This window comes from Lolium rigidum, chromosome 3, assembly GCF_022539505.1.
Source record: "Lolium rigidum isolate FL_2022 chromosome 3, APGP_CSIRO_Lrig_0.1, whole genome shotgun sequence".
Classification (NCBI taxonomy): domain Eukaryota; kingdom Viridiplantae; phylum Streptophyta; class Magnoliopsida; order Poales; family Poaceae; genus Lolium; species Lolium rigidum.
Window position 1 is genome coordinate 373,238,337 of NC_061510.1, and position 23,212 is coordinate 373,261,548.

Sequence of the window (23,212 nt, forward strand, 5' to 3'; positions counted from 1 at the left end):
AGCGAGGAACATGGTCCAAAATGTCACTATCACCTATAATCAATTGAACATGGGCACTAAAAGAATAGCGGTTCTAAACAAATTCTAAAAATTTAGATCTATGTACCAAATCTGACAACTCCCTGGAAAAAATACTCCCAAAAGAAGAACAAAAAAGACAATAGTGAAATGCACAGTTACAAGCCACAGCTGCCGACACAACCAATGGAAGGTGCTCACTCAGGGTTGCCAATAGAATTTCCCCAGGCCAGAACCAACACAGCAAGCTTAAGCAACGACCGCAGGTCCCTATTTCAGCAAAAGAGGGAAAATGGAATTAGAGCATGAGAAATAACAAACAATGTTGTGACACAGTAAGCTGGCAGAACTTAAGAATGCATACTGATCAGCTTAAGAATGTCTTCCGCGAAAGCACATTTATTTAAAAAAATACATGTGCCTTTCACAGTGCCACTTATGCTAGCCAAGAGTGAACAAAGTCTTAAAGGTCCTACCATGCTTCAAGCATCGCATTCCGCAAATATCTCATAACATGTATGTTCATTACTATGTTGCTTTGCTTCTTCGGTGTTTCATTTTTGTTCTCTTGGTTGAGAATTTAACCAAGTGATCATTCTTTTCTAATCAGGGATAAGGACTAAGTCAACTATCTACAGGAAAAAATATGATGTTTGCTTGGTAATGTAAAGGAGAACAGAATAACCCTCAATGGAAACAAACTGCACAATGCTCTAAGTCTAGAACGATGACCGGTTAGCTCCCAATCCCTGTGTGCACTGGCAGCAGCAGGATTATATTCATATCATATGTTACCGGGCATGGCACTTAACCATAATGCAAATGAAACTGCATGGCAGTTTGGACAAAAAATATGTAGTGCAGCTCTTAAGCCTTCCTACATATCTTCAAACAACAATGCTTATCGTTCTAGTCATAAATGTACCCAGTAAATTTATTATTGGCTTACTTTGGCTGATATATTTGACACAGCTAATTGGAACTTTTCTCTTGTTCTTGAGCCAGCAACATGACCAGCCTTGGCGACTTTGCTGAAAGCACCATTCAGCCAGCTTGTCCCAGCAGAGACATACCTACAAGTAGGAGAAATGATAGTGAAGGATCAGCAATGCAAGACTTAGGTAAATCACATTATAAAGGACACCAACTGTTACTCCAAAGGTGTACTTGTGTTACAAAGATCCAATATTTCATCAAGATATATTTAAAGCAAGTCTGAGCTCGCAAAAACTTGCTCAGCAGCTAATATAAAACACATATACAAATCAATGAACTGAACTATAGCAAAAGGGTGTCAAAGAAGAGAAACCTGTTGGTTTTCACAGCAGAGCCTGTATCATTTAGCTTGCGCTCTGCAGCCAGCAAAGCAGCCATTGTCTTGTCAGAAACATGTAACCTTTGGTCCACAGTTTTCACCTTTTCATTTACAACTGATATCCCAGTGTTTAACTTCTCTGAAAGGCCAACGCGCCTATCAAAGGAACTGATCCTAGCTGTTGCATTAGCCCTTAATTGATGTTTCTCGTCGAATGATTTAGCTTTGTTCACAGCATCTTGTCGAATTGCTGACCCCCTTGCAATCACAGTTGTCATCACATCATGAGCCTTGCTTGCATAAACTCGGCCGCTCGTGGGACTTGCATTGGCCTACATGACAGGATCATATTTTTTAAATCACTACCAAGGAAAATCCACGACAATAACATATAAGCAGGTAGCCCAAGGTTCCCATTTTTGTGTCTTTTTTTGGAGCAGATTTTTCGTATTCTGGACCCTGATTGCTGGGAAGTTCATGATATAACAAAGAGGGGAAAGAAACATTAATGTACTGGAATTTAAAGGCACCTCAGTAGATTGTTCCAGATCTGCAGTAGGAGCTGTACTTGTCACCTCATTGACCACAAGTTGCTGCATGATTTTAAAAAAAAAAAAACTCAATGAAAAAGAAGGATCAACAGAGTACTGCCATTTATGTAGCATAGATTAGTTAAATAGTGCACCTGTTCATTAACAGGGATGTAGATGTAATCTTCAGCAGAGGTTATGTTCACAACTCGATCCACAATTGTTGCTCCCTGAAAAAGAAAAATAGAATTTATTGCTTAAATGTTTCAAGCTAGCATACATGGTGAAGCTTATCCAAAGTTTATTTGTTTTACAGGGATCTAGAGAATGTAGCGAAGTGTAAATCACCTACTGTAAAAAAACACGGAGTTCATTTACAACTACAAACTCAATGGACTATCACCCTGTCAACCTGGAAGGCTCCTTGATTGGGGCAAGGACATATGCACATAAAAAATAACTGGCGGTTTTGTTACTTAAAGGCCAAAAAAGATCACAAAGTCAAAGAATTACAACAAGTTCATACAGTATGCAGCTCGCTTCTGTGCCAACCAAAGCAGCCGTTACAATACTCGAATAACTATTTTCTTTTTCTTTACTCAAACATGGTCAACGGCCTCTTACATATTCTAACAAGAAGTACAGATGATATGGAGTGTTTTTCCATGATATTGCCAGTACATGAAGCTGAATGACGTGACACTGTGTCATATTCTTGAATAATTTAAGAACAACAAAATTCAAAAGCGATTTCCAATCGAACAAATCAGTATGAACAGATGTCCTTTTCTATGTTTTGTCATGTTTTCATGTATTCTATTATGAAATATAAGCACACAGTGCAAACAGAATGAACCCGAAAAAAAGAGAGGTCGACTAGAGTGAACATCCAGTTTCAAACGAGTCCTATCCACCTAAGTTGTACATCCATGTAAACACGTCAGTTGTCCCAAAGCGTAATGTGTCACAACGATAACAACAAAAGTGTCTTCCATAACTTCTAGATACTTAAAGGACGAAATAGATTTAAAAAAAAGTCAAAGAATTACAACAACAAATACATATAATATGCAGCTCGCTTCTGTGGCAATGAAAGCAGCCATTAAAATACTCGAACATCTAATCCTCCTTTTTCTTTACTCGAACATGGTCAACAGCCTCTCACATATTCTAACAAGAAGTACAGATGATATGGCGTGTATTCCCATGATATTGCCAGTGCATTACGTGACAATGTGCCGTACTGTTGATTAATTTAAAAACAATTGAATTCGAATGTGATCTCGTATTGAACAAATCAGCATGAACACATGTCTTTTTCTGTGTCTTGTCATGTTTTCATCTATTATATTAGTAAAAAATAAGCACACAGTGCAGACAGAATGCACCCACAGAAAAAGTGGCGTAGAGTGAATATCCAGTTTCGAAGGAATCCTGTTCCTCCAAAGTTCTACATCCATGTAATTATGTAAACAGGTCAGTTGTCCCTAAGCGTGATGTGTGACAACGATGACAGCAAAATTGCCTTCTAGATTTCCTTCCCAGCCGACACAAAACTAGGCGTATTCAGGCCTCTGCATGTGACATTAACAGCAGCAGGCACCTAACTACTACACTATACACAATGGCGACACACATTATAATTAATCATTGCACCAACTGAAAACCCACCAGAACCAAATTGCAAAGAGAAATCCAACTCCAACAGAGACGAAACAATTCGATGACGGGAAGGCCATACCGATAGCAGCAGCGCGATCTCGAGCGCCTTGGGATCCTTGAAGGTGACGTAGGCCGTCCTCCCCGCGGGCGCCCCGTCACTGCAGCCACAGAGCAGAGAGCCCAAACGCAATGCCGTTAGACGGGATAGAGGGGGAAAGGCGCGCGAAAGCAGGAGCAGGGGGGGAGAACTCACAGCCTGATGTGGACGTGCTCGATTTCGCCGGAGAAGGAGAAGAACTCGCGCACCTCGCGCTCCCCTGCCAGATCTGAGATGTTCCGCACCCTTACCGTCCTCACCGCCCGCGTCCCGTCCTGCAACCCACCGCCCACGAACACAGCCCGTCAGCGAAAACCCACGCACTCCGAAAACAAACGCCGCCGCCGCCGCAAACAAAAAATAAAAACAGCAGGACCAATCGCTCACCTCCATGGCGCGGCGCCGGGAGAAGAAGTGGAGAGCGCGAGTCCGGCGGCAGGCGCGAGGATCCGCGGCGGAGGAGGGGCAGCGGGTGGGCTGGCGGGCGGGCAGGTGGTGGTTGGGTAGGGTTTGGTGCTGGCTGGCTCGCTCGCTCGGGCAGGGTGGGGATTTGTAATGGCGTGCGCGGGCGGCTCCAGTCCAGCGGCGCTACTTTTCTCGAGCTGTGTTGGCTTGCGTGGTCGCCGAGAAAGGCGTCGGACCGAACTCCTCCTACTTGGCCCCAACCCAAATACCCATCCTACCCCCGGAGGGCAGAGTTTATTATCAGGCGAGGGCGCGGGGGCTGGGCAAGGGCGCGAGGGGCAGAAGCGTCAAATCGGAAGGATGGTCTTACTTGGACGACATGCTGGACGCTGAGTTTGCTTCGCGGCGGCGCCACCTCTCCTGACCTGCGCCAGATTACTACACAGTTTAGTACTCTAATTTTGTCCTCTAATAATAAAAAAGTGATTAGGGCCGAATAATGACGCGGCATCGGCTGGACCAGTGGGGGGCTGGTCTAGTCTACGATTGGGCCGCGGAGAGTGGGATTAGTCTAGCAGTCTGGGCGCGCGCGCGGGTAGGGAGGGGGCCACTGATTTCGATTTTTTTTTTGAGAAACACGGTACAAACGCAGACGCTCACATACACGCGCATACACTCACCCCTATGAACGCACACACGCACACCCTACCCCTATGAGCATCTCCGAAAGACTGAGCCGGCGGATTGGATCTTGAAATTGACGAAGTCACCAGAGCGCCTCACTGTCGACGGGAACGTCGCCTCCCACTCGAATGAATATTCCGCGCTTTATGAGACACACAGATGTCGAATCCGGGATTTGAGCTACGGCACGGAATGACAACCACCCTCCTAACCACCCAACCTCAGGTTTGGTCAAATGTCGCGATGGTGGTGGTTACCAGGTAGGCCCACGGACAGCTCGGTCGGGGCCGTGCCATGTGGCTCCTCCATCCGTCAATCTCTCTGCCCCCGCAACGGAATGTTGAGCATGTGAGGGTTGCGCTCCATACTATGCCTACTGTCCCTGGCTGCTGGTCCCTGGTTTCAGTTTTTTCGTGTTCCTTCTTTCAGGTAAGTACTAGTTTTCAGCTTAAGTGAGTGTTCAATACCTACCCTGTAATGAGAGCGAAATGTACATGTGAGTTCCTTTTCCTTCCCCGAGATGATTTTGTCGAGTCTATCCGTTCTAAGAGTATCTCTTGGCCCTGGTTAATGAAGTGCTACCTACAAAGATTCAAAGTGAATGTTATAACGTGGTGCATGCCCTCAGCCTCTGTCCATGGTGAAGGAAAAAATTCTAGCCGCTTAAGGCATGAGCTATGGTGGCATACACAACTAGCTGCTCCATGTAAAAAAGTTGTCAGAAGCAATATGTTGAATTTTATCTCTTGAATGGAAGCTACAATTTTTGTCAGAAAAAAGAGAGAAGAGACCCACAAATATGACACTATGTATCTCTTTCTCTCTCCAAAAATCATACTTTTAAGGATTAAGATCTCACATCCTAAAGAGGAGGTTGCCTCCTCATCCGAACCTACTTTGAACCACCCGAACATAGCTAAAGGTGTGAGGCAGTACCTCTAGGGCAGTGCATTGGACATGCTTTTATCAACCTACAATGACATCAAGAGCACCAAGAGTGTGGTATCAGGAAAAAAGTAAGGGGGGATCGAGTTGCACATGAGCTCGGTGTGTTTTTAGTTGTTCGTGGAGGACCATACGTGTGGACAAAAAATAGCCTGGCTATAGTGAGTTGTATTGTATACCAGGATTGTAATTTGAGCTATGCTTTCTTGCAATAGAAATTCTCTTTTCTCATTAGAACAAGGAAAAAATGCCTTCACTGCTTTGCCTCTATATATAAAGAATGAAAGTAGAGGAGGCTCAAACTACTCAAAAAATTAAATAGATAACTACCCAGTCTTTGATGAATATTGTTGAAGTGCACGAAGGAGGAACCTTTCAGCCTGATGAAGGGAGAAATTATAGGCACTTGTCTGCCTACAACGACAACAAGAACACCAACAGTGGTATAAGGAAGATAGGAAGGGGCAACCGAGTTGCACATGAGCTCGATGTGTTGTCTGTTGTTCATGGAGGACCATATGTGTGGAAAAAATAGCCCAACTATAGTGATCGAGTTGTATTGTATATTAGGATTGTAATTTGAGATATGCTTTCTTGCAATAGAAATTCCCTTTTCTCATTAAAAGGAAAAAATGGCTTTTCTTGCGAAAAAATTGACCTTCACTAAGTCTAGAGGCTTTAATCTAAAAGGATGAAACTAGAGGAACCTCAACCAACTTTAAAAATAAAAAAATAGCTAGCCCTTTGATGACTATTTATGAAGTGCATGAAGGAGGAACCGATGAGAAAACACAACAAGCTCTAATCATAATTTTATTTATTGTTCAAGCATGTGGTTGGGTTCTCTTACCACCAACAGTTCTTAAATGCGTTGAATTTTGGACATAATGCAATGAAGTAATATAAACCTCAGATTGTTTTTTTCTTGAGGTAAAAACCTCGTATTGTTAATGAAATCTTAAATATTTTATTGGGTACTTGTATGAATATCTCTAGAAAAAAAATCACATATTTCTCTCTAAAAAGGAACATGCAATTTTGGAGAATAGTGGGTCAGGCCCAGACCACCCAGTCCCACAACCTAGCCGAAAAGAACCGAAGGCCGCCATTCTGAGAGCCCAGCAAGGCATAGCACGTGGATCACAAATGAACGAAACCTTTCAGCCCAAACCTGAACGGAAGCAGGGGAGCGCCGCCGCCGCCGCCGCCGCCGCACCCTCTCCCCCTTCCCCGACGCCGGCGTCGCCCACGTTCCCACTCCCTCTCCTCTTCCAGCCATGACCGCGCCGCAGTAGTATAGCCCAACCAACAGTAGCATGCGCCGCTGCTTGCGGCGCGGGCTGGGCATCCTCCTCGTCCCACTCCCAAGCCCACTCAGCCGGCCGCCGCCGCCGCCGGTCCCTCTCGCGGCTCTCCTCCTCCTCCCGCGCCGCCTCGATGCCTTCTCCCTTCGCCCCTTCTGCAGCTACGGCGGGGGCCGCGCCGTCGAGCAGTTCTCCGACGACGAGTACGACCACGAGTATGAGGACCACCGGGTACTCACACCTCACCGCACAGCCATCTCTGCAGAATACTTCCCTACTTTTATTCGTTCCGTCCGCTGCCTCACACCAGACGCTAATTGCAGCCGTCGTCGTCGGTGGCCAACATCGACGAGTGGAGGTGGAAGCTGAACATGCTGCAGCGCAACGCGGAAGAGCAGGAGATCATCTCCAGGGACCGGAGGGACCGCCGGGACTATGACCAGATCGCCAACCTCGCCAAGAGGATGGGGCTCTACAGGTTCTGCACTGTAATTTCACTTACTCCCGCTTCTGAATTCCCTATGCATCCTCTGAAATATCAATGCATTTTTGCGGTGCCGTTGCTCCCTCTGTGGGATGATGACAGTGAGCTGTATGGGAGGGTTATTGTTGCGAGCAAGGTCCCGCTGCCGAACTACAGGCCAGACCTGGACGACAAGCGTCCGCAGAGAGAGGTGGGTCCATGCAACTTAATGGCAAGATCAAGCATCTTACTCTGATTGTAAATGCATGCTGCTTGAATATTGTGTTCGCTGTGCATGGAAACAAACAGGTGGTGATCCCGCTAAGCTTGCAGAGGAGGGTTGAGGGACTTGTGCAGGAGCACCTTGACCGTGCGCTCTTGCCATTTGATAAAGATGGCCGCGAGACGGAAAGTGGTTCCGAGAAAGCTGAGCCTGGGAGCTTGGATGAGAGGCAGGATCCCATGCTCGACCAGTCGGTCATGGAGAAGGTCCTTCAGAGGAAGAGTATTCGGATGCGCAATTTTCAACGAAGTTGGCAGGTATGATGAACTCTAAAGAGTAGCTGAATGCCATATAGCTCTATTTATGTTACAGGAAAGAAACAAAGGATGATTTGCAAATAACCTTCTGCAGCATTTCTTGTATGTTCCTTCATATTTATATCTGTTTATGCGAGCTGATGGTTCATGGACATATTGGATGAAGCTTTTATCTGCTTGTAATAACAGGAATCACCTGAAGGTGTTAAGATGGTAGAATTTCGGAAATCCCTCCCAGCATACAAGGAGAAGGAAAGGCTTCTAGCAGCCATTGCACGTAATCAGGTACACTTTGTCTGGGAGGAACTTATCAGATTTGTGCACCCAGTTGAACACGTGTCACAACTCCTTTCTGTCCTTCTATTTATCTGAATAGTCTTGTGCAATGCCAGGTTATAGTTATTTCGGGAGAGACGGGGTGTGGCAAGACAACACAGTTGCCTCAGTTTGTGATGGAGTCAGAGATAGAATCTGGTCGGGGGGCCTTTTGTAACATAATTTGTACACAGCCACGGAGAATATCTGCAATGGCCGTTGCAGAAAGAGTATCCACCGAAAGAGGAGAAAATCTTGGTGAATCGGTAAGATGGGACTTTTGATTTGCTACCTTTTTGTTTTTTTAGCCCGTCTCCATTGTAATTTTTGGAATACAACACTAGTTTTTTTAATAGGTTGGCTACAAAGTTCGATTGGAGGGAATGAAAGGAAGGGATACACATTTACTTTTCTGTACCAGTGGTATTTTATTGAGACGGTTGCTGAGTGACCGAAACTTGAATGGGGTGTCTCATGTATTTGTTGATGAAATACATGAAAGAGGCATGAATGAAGGTTGGGTCTCAAGATCTTATTATCTTCTTTGACTTTAATAAGATTTCATTTCCCTTTCAACTCGTGGCAATAGCTAAGTAATTATCGTGTTGATCTGTCAGATTTCTTATTGATTGTTCTAAAGGACCTATTGTCACGACGCCCCGATTTAAGGTTGATATTGATGAGTGCTACTTTAAATGCGGAACTGTTCTCAAGTTATTTCGGAGGAGCGCCAACTATCCACATTCCTGTGAGTTGTTATTTTGTCAAATGTGAATTTATGTCACACTGTGTGTACATAATGCTCGTCCAAAATAATGCTTGTGAATTTATGTCACACTGTGTACATAATGCTTGTGTACCTCTGGTACAACTGTACCTGATCTTACATCCATTTTATCCTTCCATTGAATGGTATTTCAGGGATTCACACATCCAGTGAGGGCGCATTTTCTGGAAGACATATTAGAGAGGACAGGATATAAGATGACGCCAAGTAATCAACTTGACGACTACGGCCAAGATAAAGTCTGGAAGACTCAGAGACAGCTATTGCCTAGAAAGAGGAAAAATCAAATTACTACACTTGTGGAGGTACTTGTTCTGTATAGAGATTAATGATTGCAATTATTGCTCAGCATTTTTCAGATATTGTTATTGTACTATGCAGGATGCTCTTCAAAATTCGAACTTCGAAACCTATGGCTCAAGGACACGTGATTCTTTGTCAAACTGGAATCCTGATTGCATAGGGTTTAATCTCATAGAGGCTGTTCTGTGCCACATATGTCGCAAAGAGCGACCTGGTGCAGTTTTAGTTTTCATGACCGGGTGGGATGACATTAGTTCTTTGAAGGATCAACTAAAAGCGCATCCATTGCTAGGTGACCCAAATAGAGTGCTACTGCTTTCATGCCACGGTTCAATGGCTACTTCTGAGCAGGTAATTGATCCTAATTTTTGCGTTTTTTTGTTGATATGAGATTGCTTTGTAATGCCAGTTGTGTCATTGGATCTGAGATACCTCTTCTATTGCCTGGTTGCATCATATACACAGATTCACCTTGCTTACTAGTTCATTGATATAAATATACCATTATATCTGTAGCGTCGTGTGTACATCATATGATCTATTGCCATTCACTTTTTTTGAGAACCACATCTAAATTTTATATTATGTTTCTCCTCAGAGGCTAATATTTGATAAGGCACCTCCTAATGTTCGGAAGGTAGTACTTGCCACTAACATGGCAGAAGCAAGTATTACAATAAATGACATTGTTTTTGTCATGGATTGTGGAAAAGCAAAGGAAACCACATATGATGCTCTAAACAACACTCCCTGCTTACTCCCCTCGTGGATTTCAAAGGCTTCTGCCCGCCAGGTGTGCTTCCTTTGATTTTTCAGTCTCTGTTTTGGCCAACAGCACTTCTCTTCGACTCAATCTTTGGTGAATGTACATACTTGGACCCATGAGCACAAGCTTTTGTCCTTAACTTAAGCATTGCTTACCTTCTGTATGTTTTGTGTACACGAGTGGAACTCTTTGCTTAGCTGAGTTATATATCACTGTGTTATTATCTTTGACTGCCTATATGAGTTGTGATGGCATGCCGTAATATGGGGTTTTGGCCATTTAAGATCATAACTTGAAAATTTTAGCTCATTGGTAGCAGAGCTCAATGATTTTCCTTTGCTCGCTTAATCATGTTATTCCTCAACAAGCACGTCCATGTTCCATTCGTTCCCAAGCTGTTTTAGTCAAGACATCCTTCTATTCTGATTCGGTGGTCAATATATACCCTTTTTTGTATATCAGTGAAGCTATCTTGACTATAACCTCTTGATTGTGATATGATCAACATCGTTATTTGCTATTATTCTAATGTTTTCCCTCAATATGTTCATGCAGAGGAGGGGTAGAGCTGGTCGTGTCACACCTGGAGAATGCTATCATCTCTACCCTAGATGTGTGTATGATGCATTTGCAGAGTACCAGCTTCCGGAGCTTCTTAGAACTCCTTTGAATTCACTATGTTTGCAGATAAAAAGTTTGCAGGTTGGCAGCATTGGGGAGTTTCTATCAGCTGCTTTGCAGCCTCCAGAACCAAGAGCTGTATGTGTTGAATTGTACTTCAGCATTTGGATATTCCTTTTCTTTCTTTGCCTTTGAGTCCACATGAATTGGTTCTATCTTGCAACTTTTGGTATTTCCTGGGCTCTTACACAACTTACAACTCTACAACCTATTGTTGTAAGTAGTAAAGGGTTCAGTTTTATCCTTTCCATTTGTGCGGTCTGACCACATGATAAATATGTAGGTCCAAAATGCAGTGGAATTCCTGAAGATGATTGGATCATTAGATGAAAATGAGGACCTTACTGATCTGGGTATGTCCTATATTCTGCTTTCTTGCAAACTCTACAGAAATATTGGCACTGAAACATATTGAACTTTGTAGGAAGATACCTCTCCATGCTTCCAGTTGATCCAAAGTTGGGGAAGATGCTTATAATGGGTGCAGTTTTCCGTTGCATTGACCCTATACTCACTGTGGTCGCTGGATTGAGTGCCCGGGATCCTTTCCTGTTGCCACAAGACAAGAAGGATGTATGATTTCAACTTCGATTGTCTGACTATATCTTAATTAGTACACCCTCCGTTCCTAAATATAAGACGTTTTGGGAGTTCAAAAATTTCAAATTTGAACTCCCAAAACGTCTTATATTCAGGAACAGAGGTAGTAGTTGTGAAATAATTCTCTTCCGTTTTAGAAAAACTGGGGAAATTCTAAATACCAGCAATACGTACACATGGTGTTTATTAGTTGTTTATTGACTATGTTCCATTCATTCCCAAGCCTTTGGTTTTCATTCAGCTAAGAAGGCTTAGTTTGAAGTTTTTTTTATATTAGTTGGCAGGAACTGCAAAATCAAGATTCTCAGCGAAAGATTATAGTGATCACATGGCCCTTGTCCGAGCTTATGAAGGATGGAAGGATGCTGAGAGGGAAGGATCTGGTTATGAGTACTGCTGGAGAAATTTTCTTTCTGCTCAAACACTACAAGCCATTCATTCTCTTCGAAAGCAATTCAGCTATATCTTAAAGGATGCTGGCTTGATAGATTCTGACGCAAATACAAATAATAGTTTGAGCCATAATCAATCATTAGTCCGTGGTGTCATTTGTTCTGGGCTTTTTCCTGGGATATCATCTGTTGTGGTAAACAGCCGCTAACAATTTCCACTTGAATCGTATAAAACAGAAGACAGTTCAATTAATTGTGTAGCATTCCTTTGCAGCATAGAGAAAACTCGATGGCCTTCAAGACAATGGATGATGGCCAAGTCCTTGTTTATGCTGTAAGTGCATACATGAGCGTCCTGAAATGCTCATCTACAACACCCTGTTTAATACATCATCTTGCAGACATGTTGAATCTGACATTACGGTTTATTCAGAATTCTGTGAACGCTAAGTACCAGACCATCCCTTATCCATGGCTGGTCTTTGGTGAGAAGGTGAAGGTAAATGCTGTCTTCATCCGTGATTCAACTGGAGTATCAGATTCGATACTGATCTTATTTGGTGGTGCTGTTACAAAAGGAAGCGTGGTATGCTGAATATTTCGTCAAATGCTTTGTCCTTGTATTATACATTTATCGTTACACGGATCTATGCATTCTAACTTGTGTATTATAGGCTGGGCACTTGAAGATGCTCGATGGTTACATTGATCTATTTATGGATCCCAGCCTATCTGAGTGCTACTTGCAACTTAAAGAAGAACTTGATAAACTTGTACACAAGAAGGTAAGTTATGCAGCCAATTAATTTGAAACGTGTTCTAAAGATTTGAATTCACAAGATATTTATCTGAGTCAACAAATGTAAGTAAAACATAATTATCAGTAATACTTTAGGCACAAAATTACATCCATCCACCATTTATAGTACTAGCTAGCAAGAAAAGACGATTATACTGTTTATCACGGTGCTACCTCTGACTGAAGCATGTGTTACTTTATAATATATATGCCCACCAATAAGAAGTAAAATAGAAAGTCGTTGACCATTGGTTTTGCTTTTTTTTGACTATTATGTTCAGTGTATATATATTTATTGTGTGTGTAATCGGCAATGTTTCCAAATCTAGCTTGAAGACCCAACCTTCGACATTCACAAGGAAGGCAAGTACATCTTATTTGCTGCACAAGAGCTTGCTGCAGGCGACCTATGTGAAGGAAGGTTTGTGTTCGGCCGAGAAACAAGACGAGCGAGGCTTCGGGACAGCGAAGATGGCAAAAGCAACATCATAAAGGATGGGATGAACCCAAAGAGCCTGCTGCAGACCTTGCTGATGAGGGCAGGCCACACGCCTCCCAAGTACAAGACAAAGCACCTCAAGACCAACGAGTTCAGATCCATGGTGGAGTTCAAAGGGATGCAGTTTGTTGGGAAACCAAAGAGGAACAAGCAGATCGCGGAGAGGGATGCCGCAATCGAAGCACTGGGATGGCTGACACAAACATCCGGCACGAAGCTCCAAGATGAGGGTGACGACTCCCCGCTTGACCTGACTGATAACATGCTTAAGCTGCTTAGTAAACCGAGGAAGCATACTCGAAAAAATTCGAGGAAATGATTTTTTGCAATGTTAGGTTCAGGCCTCTGACGGTTAATTGATGGCATTGTCTCTTGACGGTATTGGATGCACTGAACTTATGCTAGTGCGTCACTTTCAGCTGCTCTCCTAGCAGCAGGGTGATGGACGATACACTTCATAAGCATCCTCCTGAAAATGAATGTTACTCCTGAAATTTGTCTAGGACTTTTAGCTGCTCTCCTATAGGCAGGGTGATACAGTATTTTAACATCATCACGGCCAAACTGAAATTTGTACCATTTTATAAATTAACCTTGCATATGTTTTTGTATAGTGCCATGTGCATACAACACGATATGAAGCTGAGATTTGTGTGGCAGGGGGTTTTGGGGGGAGCCTCTGGATTTTGTTCGACTCTGTTGGTCGCTGAGGCAGTCAGCAGTCCTGGAGTCTTGGGGATCAGCAGCGATTATACTCCCTCCACTTAATAAAAGATGTCTTATTTGTCTAAATGTGATTATATCTACATACTACTTACTGTTTACATACATCTAAATTTTAGCAAATCTATGACAATCTTTATGGAATGGAGAATCTTGGACAATCTCTCTTTTTTTAGGGAAAGCCATCTTGGCTGATTTTGTTCGTTGGGCAAGATAGTTGCATCATTTGCTAGTACATGTATAAGATAATCAGGGGGATCCTCATGCCACAGTGTCTGACATGGGTCGCCAATGAATCCGACGGGATCCTCATGCCACAGTATGACATGGGTCGCCAATGAATCTGACGCTACGTTGGCTTCCCTAGGACAATAAAAGAAGAGGACTGGGCTACGCGGCGGCGCCGCACGCGAGTCCTTTCCGTGCGGCGGCTTAACAGATGCGCGCTCGTGTGGTGTTTGGTTTGACCGTTCACTTAATTTGGTCCCTGCAACGCGAACCTTTAATAAATCAGGCAACGAGACCGACCGAACACTTGCACATGTAACCTAACCTTTTTCACGGCGAAAGGAAATGACTATCCAGTGGCAGTCTGGCAAAGCATCAACCCTAATCACGAGTGGCATGTACCGTTCCAACAAAAAAAAAAGTCACTGACTTATACTCTGGCAAAATTAGTCTCCTTTACCATTTGTAATTAATTAGGCAACTCAGACCGAAATAATCTGGCAATTAATAATATGGCAACTAGACCTAATTAATCCGGAAATTAGCACTAATGAATACAATTGCTGCTAATTAATCAGACAAGTATTGCTAATTAATCGTGCAATTACTCCTAATTAATCTGGCAATGGTTAAAATGGCAACTGGCATAATGAATCCGGCAATTGTTACTACTCCCTAATTTTGCAATACTCAATTAACCTGGCAATTAAGTCACTAATTTTCATACTCAGATGAGCACTCGTCTTCTTCCTCGGGGGTCGTCAGCGCGAGCCTCCCGGCTGGCTGCTCGTCGGCGACGGCCTTCTCTCCTGCCTCTCCACACGTTCCTCCCCCTCTTGGCACAGCACATGCCCGCTCGGTGCTCGACGACGGTGACCACTCCCCGCATGCGTGCTCGGCGGCGGTCACGAGAGAAACCGCTGGAAGCAGCCGCCTCCTCACGTGCTTGCCTCCTTGCGCTCGTCGGCGTTCGTCTCCGCGGCGGCTTCCCGCTGATGCGTGCTCGGCGGCCTCCCGATGATGCGTGCTCGGCGGCGGCGGCGGCCTCCGCTGCTGCGTGCTCGGCGGCGGCGGCGGTCTCCCACGCTCCTACGTGCTCGCGGTGGCGCAGCTTAACTCGATGTGCTCACCGTTCTGGGCGTGGTGTTGTCCATGGTCGTTTCAGAGAGAGCCTGTGTGGTGGAGAAGACTCGCGAGTGGATAAGGCACCGGGCATCGGTTCATCCTATAGCGCGGTGCGCTTTTACTAATCGGGACGGGCGTCGCACGGAAGAGCTGCCCATGCGGCGCTTATGTGTAGATTTTCCTATAAAAGAAACAAACTTTTGACTAAGAAATTTACATTCCGCATAGAATGCAGCTGCAGGGCAAAGGGAGTTCCCACCATTATGCATTACTTCTATCACCTCCATACAATCTGAGTTGGTCTCAAGTCTGTTACACTCCACTTGTCCTGCTAGTAAGAGACCGTCTCGCAGTACAAGGGCTTCCGCTGTTGGAGCATCTGACACAAACAGAATTATTTTGCTGCTCGCTGCAATGAAAAGACCTTTAACATCCCGTAGAATGGCGCCTAAACTTCCCGTGCCAGAATCCAAATCAAAGCAGTCATTGACATTGAGTTTAACATACTCCTCCTTCGATTTTGTTAGGAAATAATAAGCAAATAGTTATTAGCGTCAGTTTTAGGCTAAGATAGCAGTTAGTGTTTCCTATAAGCTAACTGCCTACAGTTAGCGTTGATCAAACGTTGTCGATCCCGAAGGGACAACATGTCTGTTCCAAGAGACACCAATATGTAAACCGACGTTGTAAGGCACCGGTTCAGGACCTATATATATCTGAACTGTTCATCAATAAAGAATCGATCATTCACTTCACTCTTTGTTCCTCTTCAGGTTTAACCCAACCATGTCTCACGATCCTCAATGTTTTCTTCCTGGCTCTGAAGTAGTTTGATGCTAGAGTCAAAATCGCCTGAGCAGACCGCAGATTGGATCATCTCTCCATCATATGTACCGAACGGCGGTCGTCAATAGATAATTTCTGTCTATTTTTGGTAACATCTGTACCTTCACTGATCTGTCTCGCAACAGAGCTTCAAGCGCCGAAGACCCGTGATCTCCCCTTCACATATTTGCACCATTAACTCCTCCAAACCTAGGCATCCCCATATATGGCGTACCCAAGGGCATAGGAAAAAATCATGGCGTATACTTTCAGTCAGTCTTGCACAACGGACCCTTGGTGAGGTGCCAAGATACAAAATCGTACATTATAGTCGGAGCTAGAGGGATATTCAATTAATTCGGACACCATGGTGTACACAATGTTTCCCCTTCGTGTCGCAGTTTTCCTTGTTGGACGGCTAGGCGGGTAACATTTTTTGCGTCCTCTTTCAGTGCTCCTTTTGCATCATCTCGTGAAGTTAGTTTAGTTAACGAGCCGAGTTGACGACTATCTGCAACGTCGTATTTCTCTTATAATCGTATGACTACACTAACAGCACCCCAAGAGTCGTGTGCAGTTTTATTGTTTAATGTAAACGAAGTTTGTTTTCTTTCTTGAGATTAAGAAAGGGGGCGTTGTTTACACTGGGGAAGAATCGAAATACACTTTGTCCTCCCGTTCTCTATACTCCAACCAAATCTACTTGCTTGCGCCTTCTACCCACTACACCAGTCGTACTGCAATCTACATTATTTCTTTGTAAATAAATGTTTAAAGGTCCTAATTTGTAAAACAAACTATTTTCATAGCACAAACGTTTTCCACGGAATAAGATCCGTATAAAATATTTTTAGATCTTTTGATTTTGGAAAAAAAATTACTCAATCAAAGATCCAGCTAATCTCCCTTATTGTAGTACACAGTCATGAATAATGCTTCTAAAGTAATAGGAATTAGGCATAAGAGGATTCCAAATAGAAAATGTTCAACGATTTCGATTTGTTCAAGGGGATAAAAAGGGGATGATGTGGCCTCTAAACAATGACACTCTTTTCATGTGATTTCGACTTTTTTTTTATCATTTAGCCATCCTTTTTTATTAATGAAAACTAATTATTCCATTATATAAAATATTAAAATATGAATTCCAATGCTTAGGAGGGGAGTCGTCAAGTATGCACTTGACTCTAAGCTTTTTTTCACGCCGTCTGTCACTCTGTCCCATCACACAAGTCTACTCCATGATAAAATATGATGGGTTGTTAGGAACAAACCTTGTGATTCAAGGTTTTGCAAATCTTGAACAACTCTCACTTGCCTTGGCCGATAACTTAGATGACCGACTTTCCCCTCCCACTAGTTGGGAGCTCAGCATGATTTTTCAATCTCTCTCTATGTACTTCACTTATTAAAGTCACATGAATCCTATATAACTAAGAAGTTCATCCCCACTAACATATTTCTCTTAACATGCAGCTATGCCACATCAGCAGTCCCACCACTATCACCCTAGACATGCACTTCAATACACCCACCCTACGATGAAGCATGCTAGCCATGTCAATCAGTTCCTTTTCCAACCGTATGAAAGCCAGCATTTTGCTCGCCTCTATGCATCCCCATCTCCCCACCTTCCAATTTCCCACAATGGTACAATCATCCTCGCCTCCCCTAATCTCCTGATCCCTAATCAATACCCACCCTGGCTTTTCCTCTTCCTCTTCCCAACCTCTACTTAAGATGTTGATATATCTTTGCATGTCCGGTCCCCTGTGTGGTGCTCGGCAGATACATCTACGATCGATTCCCGAATCCTCTAGCTATCGCCTCCCATGCGCTAGCAACTCTGAGCCAGTGGAAGAATAGCCCGACATGAAGCAAAAGATCACTTTGTTTTTCTTCTCCATTGTCGTGAGCTATGGAGTGTGATGCCAACGCAGGTAGCTGCCACCATACTCCTCCATCTACTCTAATATTTCAGATGATTTAGTGGAATCAAGTGGAGGTTACTCTTCACGTACACCAGTGTCCGATCGAGCACCAAAGAACAGTCCGTACATGCATGATGCATCAACCAAACTGCATCGAAATATTTGATCCAATCCCGTAAGTAGGCAACTCATGCAGTTCGGTTTTTTTTTTTTGGATTCAGATGTATTTGATGATTGAAGCCTAATTGATAATTTCTCTTAACATGCAGCTATGCCACATCAGCAGTCCCACCACTATCACCCTAGACATGCACTTCAATACACCCACCCTACGATGAAGCATGCTAGCCATGTCAATCAGTTCCTTTTCCAACCGTATGAAAGCCAGCATTTTGCTCGCCTCTATGCATCCCCATCTCCCCACCTTCCAATTTCCCACAATGGTACAATCATCCTCGCCTCCCCTAATCTCCTGATCCCTAATCAATACCCACCCTGGCTTTTCCTCTTCCTCTTCCCAACCTCTACTTAAGATGTTGATATATCTTTGCATGTCCGGTCCCCTGTGTGGTGCTCGGCAGATACATCTACGATCGATTCCCGAATCCTCTAGCTATCGCCTCCCATGCGCTAGCAACCTGAGCCAGTGGAAGAATAGCCCGACATGAAGCAAAAGATCACTTTGTTTTTCTTCTCCATTGTCGTGAGCTATGGAGTGTGATGCCAACGCAGGTAGCTGCCACCATACTCCTCCATCTACTCTAATATTTCAGATGATTTAGTGGAATCAAGTGGAGGTTACTCTTCTGTTACACCAGGTCTGATCAGAGCACCAAAGAACAGTCCGTACATGCATGATGCATCAACCAAACTGCATCGAAATATTTGATCCAATCCCGTAAGTAGGCAACTCATGCAGTTCGGTTTTTTTTTTTTGGATTCAGATGTATTTGATGATTGAAGCCTAATTGATAATTTTTCTTTGACCTGTAGTTGTATCGGCTATTACTGAACTTTCTCTCTCATGTATATATTTCTGCCAATGGCTTACATTTATCGAGGATACCGTAACATTTGAACAGTGGTATGGCTTATTTTGTTTTGTTTCCCAGCGCTATTGATGCTGACATCATCCCCCCCCCCTATGTGTGCCAACTTCTCAACTATCAAGGTATGTTCATGTACGAACCACCTTCTGTGACAATCAGTAATTTATTTTTACTATTTTTCACATCTGTCCACAGATTCTTAGTGCTGTTGTATATACTGTTTTCAGGTTTTTTCTGTCCGCCATGTATCAGTTCAGTTATACAGGATTCTCATAGCTTTTATTTCGCACGTACCAACTACCTAAAGCCTAATATACTGCTAATGTTTACTCCCTTTTCCATTGACTAGCTAAACTGCAGAATTTTTCCCAGTGCAGAAACAATGATATATTTGTTTGGTTACATTTATGGTTGATGCAGTGGAAGGAGGGATCAAAATCAATATACTTCTTGCTGGTGTGTGCTAAATAAATACTGAGAGACGCAAACTAAACATGATGTAGATTGACAATAGATACCATTGATTCTGGTAGGTACTTTTAGTTTGTCATAGTTCTACGCTTTTTAGTTGTTTCCATTCGTTCCATCCAATGTCCATCAGGTTGTTGTAAGCACATGAAGATTGCAATTAGGTCTTGGGTAAATGTAGCAACTCATAAATTGGATACATAAGCCATTTATGCCATTCTCTTGAAAAAGATGTTCTGAGTTGTATACCCAATTCTTTTTGCTGAGTGTATAAATTTTACCAAGTTTCAGCAGCCTCTTCAGATTAGGGTGGAGAGAATGCAGAACCATTTTTTCCAGTGTGGCATTAGAAAGATCCTCTTATATACAATTTTGTCGCTACTCTTTATCTTGAGATTGTGCACAATATTTTATTCATTCTTACCCACTTTGCAGATGCTACTAGATCTGATTACCTCATATCAAATTTGCGTGATATAGATATGAATATTGTTCTAGCAGCTTACCAATTACATTATTCTTTCATTCAGTTTATGTGGTTCAACGACACCATACACCGTTAGCATCCCTCCAGCCTAGCTTCTCACTCTAGATGAGTGCGTACGGATGTCTAGGTTATACTTCTCCTCACATCGATAGTCAGCCCAATGCCTACCTTATGGCTTCACTTTTTTTTTCTCAAGATATCATATTCATTGCAGTCATTGCTGAAGTGTTCTCCCCCCTTTTTTTTCCTTCTCAGTACGACATGAAAGCGAAAGGTGTTCGCAACAAAATTCAAACATCAAGTGATACAGATGCAAAACTGAAACCTAGCACCTCTTGATTTATTAGTGCTCCCTTTTTTAGAAGTTAACACTTCTGGTGCTGTTCTTAGAATACTGAAACATAAAATTGGGTTTGTTATGTAAACATGAATTCCACGTGGAAGATATATATCGAACATTGTATATGTTCCGACTCTTTAGTAACTCAAGGAATTGATGATGTTTATCTTTAAGCTATATTATTATCAGTGTAAATTTATTGCAGACTTCTCCATAAAATAGCTACCCTTTAGTACTTCTTCAACTGATATTTACCACTTTGATGCTATCACGCAAAGCATTTGTTTGGCACAACTTAATAGTGAATTAGTTATCAGGCTTATCTACCTTCTTAATCATAAGTTGCATATCGAGGTCACTACTGTTCAATTCTGTTTTGTTGCTTTGATTAAGCCATTAGCTACTGCTAAAGTAGTTTGATAAGATTTGTTCATCATTATATGTATGTCTTTTTTATGTGATTCATAGTGGTTTTACTCACATGAGCTAAATGAAAGTGTAATGACCTTCTCCTAAATGTTCTGAAGTCCACTCATAGTAAATATTATATGAAATTTTTCTTGCATTCATTTTCTTACTATTTCCTCCTTAAGTGCACCTCTTTGTCACACAAATATCCCGCAGCAAGGCGCGTGGTATTATCTAGTTTTGTATATGATTGTGACCATATTTGTATCACTTTGATGAGTTTTTTGTTATGAGATGCAATCGCTATTTTGTTGCTGATGCATTGATATATGTGTATATTTTTAGCAGTCACTAGGGAGGGCACAAAGGCCCTCACGTGAACATTTTCCATTTGATCATATGACAGGGAGAAAAAACCCCAAAACATGATGTGTGTGTGTGTGTGTGTGGGGGGGGGGGGGGGTCCATAGCTGACGCAAAGCAGGTGAACGCAACCTCGAACACACACATGCACATACCGTCGGTATCGAAGGGGAAGGAGGTATGTGAGCCAAACATCCACATCGCCGCGCAACTTAGAGGGGAGGCGCGCACGTCAGAGAGAGGCGTCGTCACGACAACTCTTACGGATGAGAACCCGTGAGGGCTCCGGTATTTTGAAAACTAGACCGTCCCAGTGTTTCCAAAGTTGCCAAAAGCACAAAAACCTAAGAACAACTGCAAACTTTGGGGGAGCAGAGGCAGGAAGGGGGCAGGCGCCGACGTCGGCGACATGGAGCGTGGCAGGACATCTCACACCAATGGCGGTCCATAAGCGTTGCACAAAGGGGCACACAAAACATATGTGTGATGCCGTCTCCAACAAAGCTTCACTGAGAAGGCACCCACTTTCATCAACAGAGAGGATCGTCTTGTGGAGAAGGTTGGCCCAAGTTTGAAGTCGATCTTGCACGAGGAACCAGGTAAATACTTGCACCTCGGACGCTCTCTATCTGCTTCATCCCGCGTGTCTCGGTAGCGTCGTCTAAAGTGGTGCATCCCCTATGGCGGCGGTGAGCAGAGCTCGTCGGTGCGGTGGAGAAGGACATGATGGATTTCCTTTCTTATGTTTAAAAGTTTTTTGTAATTTTACAAGTCCTATGGGAATGGAGTTTTGGCTCCCGGGTGCAGATGAACATGTTATCTGTACCATTGTTTCGTGAGTTGAGATTGCCGTTTCAGTCCGAATTAAATGAGGTGCGTGCAGCAGAAAATAGGGAATACATCCATGTAGTCGCGTACGGTTGTGCACGGGGCCCACGTGATCTAACGCGTGTCGACGGGAGTAACCGCGCATGCAGACGGTGGCCTGACCGTGATGGTCGGACGCGCGGAACAAATTGAGGGCCACTAGGTGGACCCATGGTCCAGGTCTGAGCGCTGAAAAAACTATTACGCCACGAGCATAGAGTTGGGGATGGTGTCATGGTGCCATGTATAGCTCTGGATAAACATCGGCTCCTGGATAATCCTTGGGCTCCGGCTAATCGAGCACCGCGTAAGGCAGTCGGCTGGGACGGGAGCAGAGCACAGGCTCACCAGCGACCACAGTCCAGAGGCAAAAAAAAGAGAGTGGACTTCACCTACATTCAGTAGGCAGGTTCGTGTGTCCCCCATTTTCAGTGTGGCCATAGAAGCTATAATCTTCTTCAACCTCTGACCGGACGGTCGTGTCTCCCCAATTTTCATTTTCAGTGTGGCTATCTACGAGGGGACAACTCCGCGAATGAAGATATGGTGTGTTGGTGTGGCAGGGAACAGGTCTTTGTAGTGGCGTCAATGAAGATACTACATCAATTCACAGGCCCAGTTCCAAAACAAAAACTCTGTTATGTGTTCCACTTGTAGGTTTCATATAATTTATATGTCTACTTCGGTCAGATACATACGGAAAATTCACAGAATTGTAGTTTGAAACCAGCTTGCTGCAACGTCCCTTCTGGTTACACTTAAGCTAGTCAGGGAAACAAAATGCAGATATTTGACAGTTTTGGGTTTGGATTCTGTGTTTTTGCATTGGCATTTGTCGTGTACAGATTTTGACACCTAGACTGTCAAGTTTCTTCAGATAACTAGTATGACTACTACAGTTTGCCTGGTAGACTAGCATGAGTACTTCCGTCAGATCACAAACAGAAATTTTACATAATTGTGGTTTGAATTTAGCGTGATGCAATGTGCTTCTATGTTCAGTTAAGCTAGTAAGAAATACATGCATATTTTGATGCATGCAGGGGGAGTAGGATGGTTCCGCAAACACTTTCTGACTTGTCGCGCTTGCAGGTTTGTGTCGGCCGGACACCACCGGACAGGAGCCCAAATGAACTTCGATGCAGGTGAAAGCGCCGTTGGTCCAAGACGCTCAGGCTTCGTTTGTACCGACACGTGAGAAACGGCAGCGTCATAATCAATGCGCCTCCGGCTGGTCCAGGACACTGTTCAATAGTTGGCAGATTCCGACGCCGGTGATTGGTCTAGCAATCG

The 23,212-nt window shown here is 43.6% G+C and overlaps 2 protein-coding genes across 3 annotated transcripts; one reads left to right on the top strand and one right to left on the bottom strand.

The window, feature by feature from the left end:
- Positions 1-11: 11 nt before the first annotated feature.
- Positions 12-4,114, bottom strand: LOC124704299 (binding partner of ACD11 1). The gene is made up of 8 exons (XM_047236549.1): positions 4,010-4,114; positions 3,779-3,897; positions 3,605-3,683; positions 2,019-2,093; positions 1,864-1,926; positions 1,328-1,665; positions 968-1,091; positions 12-288 (listed from the first exon to the last, which is right to left on the bottom strand). Exons 1-8 carry the CDS (start codon positions 4,013-4,015, stop codon positions 268-270), a joined length of 825 nt encoding a protein of 274 aa, XP_047092505.1. The 5' UTR covers positions 4,016-4,114; the 3' UTR covers positions 12-267.
- A 2,786-nt stretch (positions 4,115-6,900) lies between these two features.
- LOC124704298 (DExH-box ATP-dependent RNA helicase DExH3) lies at positions 6,901-13,742 on the top strand. 2 transcript variants are annotated; one of them, XM_047236548.1, is made up of 19 exons: positions 6,902-7,191; positions 7,284-7,438; positions 7,547-7,634; positions 7,733-7,963; positions 8,153-8,248; positions 8,356-8,544; positions 8,635-8,794; positions 8,896-9,026; positions 9,200-9,370; positions 9,447-9,719; positions 9,967-10,161; positions 10,690-10,893; positions 11,099-11,168; positions 11,240-11,388; positions 11,693-12,001; positions 12,082-12,141; positions 12,241-12,393; positions 12,482-12,592; positions 12,936-13,742. In XM_047236548.1, the coding sequence occupies exons 1-19, from the start codon at positions 6,973-6,975 to the stop codon at positions 13,422-13,424; spliced, it is 3,453 nt and encodes a 1,150-aa protein (XP_047092504.1). In that variant the 5' UTR covers positions 6,902-6,972; the 3' UTR covers positions 13,425-13,742. The 2 variants fall into 2 exon arrangements, with proteins under 2 accessions (XP_047092503.1, XP_047092504.1); XM_047236547.1 differs by having other exon boundaries at positions 6,901-7,191; positions 12,082-12,393.
- Positions 13,743-23,212: the final 9,470 nt, after the last annotated feature.

Bases quoted from the DNA above. Each gene is read 5' to 3' on its own strand.
- LOC124704299 (XM_047236549.1), bottom strand. The intron at 2,094-3,604 runs GTATGGCCTTCC...TTTCTTTTTCAG, and splicing joins AGATCGCGCTGCTGCTATCG to GGAGCAACAATTGTGGATCG. The intron at 289-967 runs GTAAGCCAATAA...TTGCTGAAATAG, and splicing joins TGTCAAATATATCAGCCAAA to GGACCTGCGGTCGTTGCTTA.
- LOC124704298 (XM_047236547.1), top strand. From the start codon at position 6,973: ATGCGCCGCTGCTTGCGGCGCGGGCTGGGCATCCTCCTCGTCCCACTC. The intron at 7,439-7,546 runs GTTCTGCACTGT...GGATGATGACAG, and splicing joins AAGAGGATGGGGCTCTACAG to TGAGCTGTATGGGAGGGTTA. The intron at 11,169-11,239 runs GTATGTCCTATA...TGAACTTTGTAG, and splicing joins TGAGGACCTTACTGATCTGG to GAAGATACCTCTCCATGCTT.